General features: G+C 44.4%; 1 protein-coding gene across 1 annotated transcript; it reads left to right on the top strand.

Annotated features, from left to right (window-relative positions):
* The first annotated feature begins 482 nt into the window (after positions 1-482).
* LOC131266532 (laminin subunit alpha-1-like) lies at positions 483-2,628 on the top strand. The gene is made up of 3 exons (XM_058269092.1): positions 483-540; positions 626-1,062; positions 1,914-2,628. Exons 1-3 carry the CDS (start codon positions 483-485, stop codon positions 2,553-2,555), a joined length of 1,137 nt encoding a protein of 378 aa, XP_058125075.1. The 3' UTR covers positions 2,556-2,628.
* The last annotated feature ends 817 nt before the right edge of the window (positions 2,629-3,445 follow it).

Raw genomic sequence — 3,445 nt, forward strand, 5'->3', positions numbered from 1 at the left:
TGTTTAAGTTTTATGTTTTACCTTCCATCTCACTTTCAGCTACAATGTAGTACCCATTTTCGTCCACCGTCAGTGTTTTGTTTTGCTAGCAACGAGGTTTCTATTTCAAGCATCAGTAAACAAGATGATTAATGCAGTATGAGATTAGCATTTTAAACCCACACTGTACGGCACGAAATACCATGGCACATTTTGCCTACAAAGTAGTCAATAGTAAGTTTCGCAGCTCTGTTACTCATCCATCGAGAGTCACTGATAGTAATAATTATTGAGATTCGCTGCCCGGTGGCGATGTAACCTCATGCATGCGATCGTTATCAGGGCAGCTCTTACCAGGTCACTTATCGCGCAGGTCGTTCGGTTTCATATTCCTGTCATTGACTTGCCCGGAACGATCGTTCAGTTCGTCGTGTGTTGTGTACAAGTGTGGTGATTCCTTGGCTGCTGTTGTTACTTCATCTCTTATATTGCAAATAAGAACCATGAGGAGACTGCTCGTGCTTGCTTTGATAGGCGGTTTCTATCTAACAAGTGGATACGGTAAAAAGCCTAGTCTGCTAAGAGTTAATCTTCGTCGGATCAACAAAACACGTGTGATTTATCACTGTTTCTTCCACTCCCAAAGTGATCCAATCAGTGGAGGAGGACAACGAATACCCTCCTCACTACGAGGTACATTTATGGGAGGGAAAGCAGCTAACGCTGGCAGATTATACAAACAGAAAGCTGTACTTTCCTCGCTGGTACTATGAAGGACGACTTCTCACCGACCCGCGCTGCCGTGTGACGCAGATCAATCTGGTGTGCCCTTCTGTATCGCTCCACGATAGTGGCCGGTACGAGTTGGTAGCAACGGATCGAAACGATCGCCGGTACCTCGTAATGTCGGTGCAAGTTACCGTGACCAGGGCTGTACCGGAACCTCGAGTGTTCGAACCGGTGTCACGGTTTGTAGAGGAGGTTGAGCGAGTGCCAGCTCGCCAGGACCTGTATTACGACGATTGCTTCTGCTCGGGCATAACCGGACGCTGTCGGATGGCGGAAGATCTTTACCGATCTGTGGTAAGTAGGGTAAAGTGGGGCAACATGCCCCCTTTATTAAAAAAAAAAATGATTCTTTTCAAAGAACATTCAAAATATTCTAACATTCCGATATTTAACCCGTATAATCCACATAGGTCTGAAATTTGGTGGTGTAGTATTCAAAAGAAATTTTGGGTATTAGTTCGTTACTGAATTCCAAACAATGATGCAATATTTTTACGGAACTGTTTATGTCCTTTTATGCGCACCGCCTTGGCTTAACCTTCATAATTTCATCAATCTTGCAGATATGACAAATTTAAATCTTCAGTGCGTAGATCCGTACACCCTACTTTGACTTACTCTTATTTTGATGGTGCATCATGACCTATTCTTTACATTTTGAATGCTAGGGCGTCTTGCCCCAAGTGGGCCGATGCATATTGCCCCAATATGAGGACCGTTCGTTTTTGGTCTTTTATTTAAAATTTCGATATTATTTAATAAAAAAAATTTTTTTTTACATTTTCTCTTCGGTATTCATTAATATATTCAGGTACTATAAGGATGCTTGGTTGATTTTAAAATATAATTTCAACATTTGAAATTCCATAAATAATAGTAACAAAATATTACATTATTTAGAGTCAAGTTGTCCTTGTTTTTTTTATAACCTGTTAATATTATACCGAAAAATTCACATACCATGTAGTTATTCAACACATTACATTACTTAATTTATTTTTAAATGGCTCAATTCAGCTAAAAACATGCCGGTGCATCTTACCCCACCAGAGCATCTTGCCCCACATTCCCCTATTTGCAGTCTCCCAAAATGGCTCAACTGAAGTGAAGTGAACATTTAACCGACATATTTTATTCGGTTCCAGCACAACTTCAACCTCTCCAGTGCCGAACCTATCGAGCGTATCTTAAGTGCAACGGATACCACACCGGAACGGTGCATTGCCATCCCGGGTAGCGTTTGGGCCGGGAACCTCATCACGTCCTACGGCGGATACCTTCGCTTTCCGGTCACCAACGAGTGCTACGTGGAGCGAACGAAACCGTGCATCATACTCGCCGACAAGCACGGCCTAGCGATCGGACACTTTCTTCCGCCACGCCACGATAAACGTCCGCTGAGTGTGCACATGAAGGAATCGAGCTGGAAGTTGCTGAACGCAACGGAAGAGTCCGGGACGCAGCCCGACACGTACGGCGCAGCGCCGGTGGACAAGTTCACCTTCATGTCGGTGCTGAGCCACATCCACACGGTGTACATTCGGGGTCGGTACCGCTCGCATGAGGACAACGTGCTGTCGATCGACCTGGCGTCACCGTACGACGAGGGATTGGGCAAGGTCAGCACGGTCGAGGAATGCTTGTGCCACCGGGGCTACGCGGGTCTGTCGTGCGAGCGTTGTGAGAGGGGTTACACTCGAGATGACGAAATGATCAGCTCGACTGGAGTGTGCATAAGCCTTTCCGATCTGTGGCGTTCCATCAAGCGGAAGTACAATGTTGATTAATGTCCTAGCCATAATCGCAATAGTTCTTGTAATGATGGTTGGGTTGTCAATCTAATTACGAAATAAAGGAATTTCCTATGCCTCCATGTGTTATTGGTAAAATCAAGTAGAAAAATTAGGTACTCTATTTTATGTCAAGATCCTTGAACAGATACCAATGTGAAACGAATTTGTTTCAGTTTTATTCCTACGATGGGTTGAGCAAAACGATTCCCATTCCACCACTATTAGTTTCCGATGGGAATCAGCTGTAAACTGCTCCGAAAGTAAGTCGACATGCGATTGCTTTCAATCGTTCCACCACTCATTGGCCACACGAACCGTACAGGGTTGTTATGACTAGATGAAGAGAGCAAAGGCAACATCAACCCTCAGGTGCGGCGCAGACACGAGTTGGAAATGTCACGACCACTGGTGGAGGGAGGGACTCCAGGAAACCGGCTCCCAGCACTCGGTTTATATATTTTTCCCACACGTTTCGGGAATGGAAGTTTGTGCTCCAGTGGCGCCGGTACGTACCTGATGAACCGTGGCGAAACACAGGTGAGCTGCTACCGGATGCTGTCAGCGCATCGAACATTGCCGTACACCGGGAAAGACGGAACAGATAGTACCAAGTTCACTGGAACGGTGAGAGCGTGCCTGATTCCTTCATCAATAAGTAAGTGGACGGTGCCGGTGTGCACTTTCTAATAGTTTTTCTTGCGCATTAGTAATAGTATTTGATTTCTTTTAGTCCCTTTTGTAACCAAACGAAATCATTTCGTTTTGTTTAACCTTTCAGAAATTAACAGTTTTTTCTAGGAACAGTAATGATGCCGTAGGTGTTTTGAATGCAGTTCCTATAATTTTTTGTAGCATTTTTAGTACCTACAATACATCTTACATTT

The sequence above is a fragment of the Anopheles coustani genome, chromosome 3 (genome assembly GCF_943734705.1).
Source record: "Anopheles coustani chromosome 3, idAnoCousDA_361_x.2, whole genome shotgun sequence".
NCBI lineage: Eukaryota > Metazoa > Arthropoda > Insecta > Diptera > Culicidae > Anopheles > Anopheles coustani.

Bases quoted from the DNA above. Each gene is read 5' to 3' on its own strand.
- LOC131266532 (XM_058269092.1), top strand. From the start codon at position 483: ATGAGGAGACTGCTCGTGCTTGCTTTGATAGGCGGTTTCTATCTAACA. The intron at 541-625 runs GTAAAAAGCCTA...CCACTCCCAAAG, and splicing joins CTATCTAACAAGTGGATACG to TGATCCAATCAGTGGAGGAG. The intron at 1,063-1,913 runs GTAAGTAGGGTA...ATTCGGTTCCAG, and splicing joins AAGATCTTTACCGATCTGTG to CACAACTTCAACCTCTCCAG.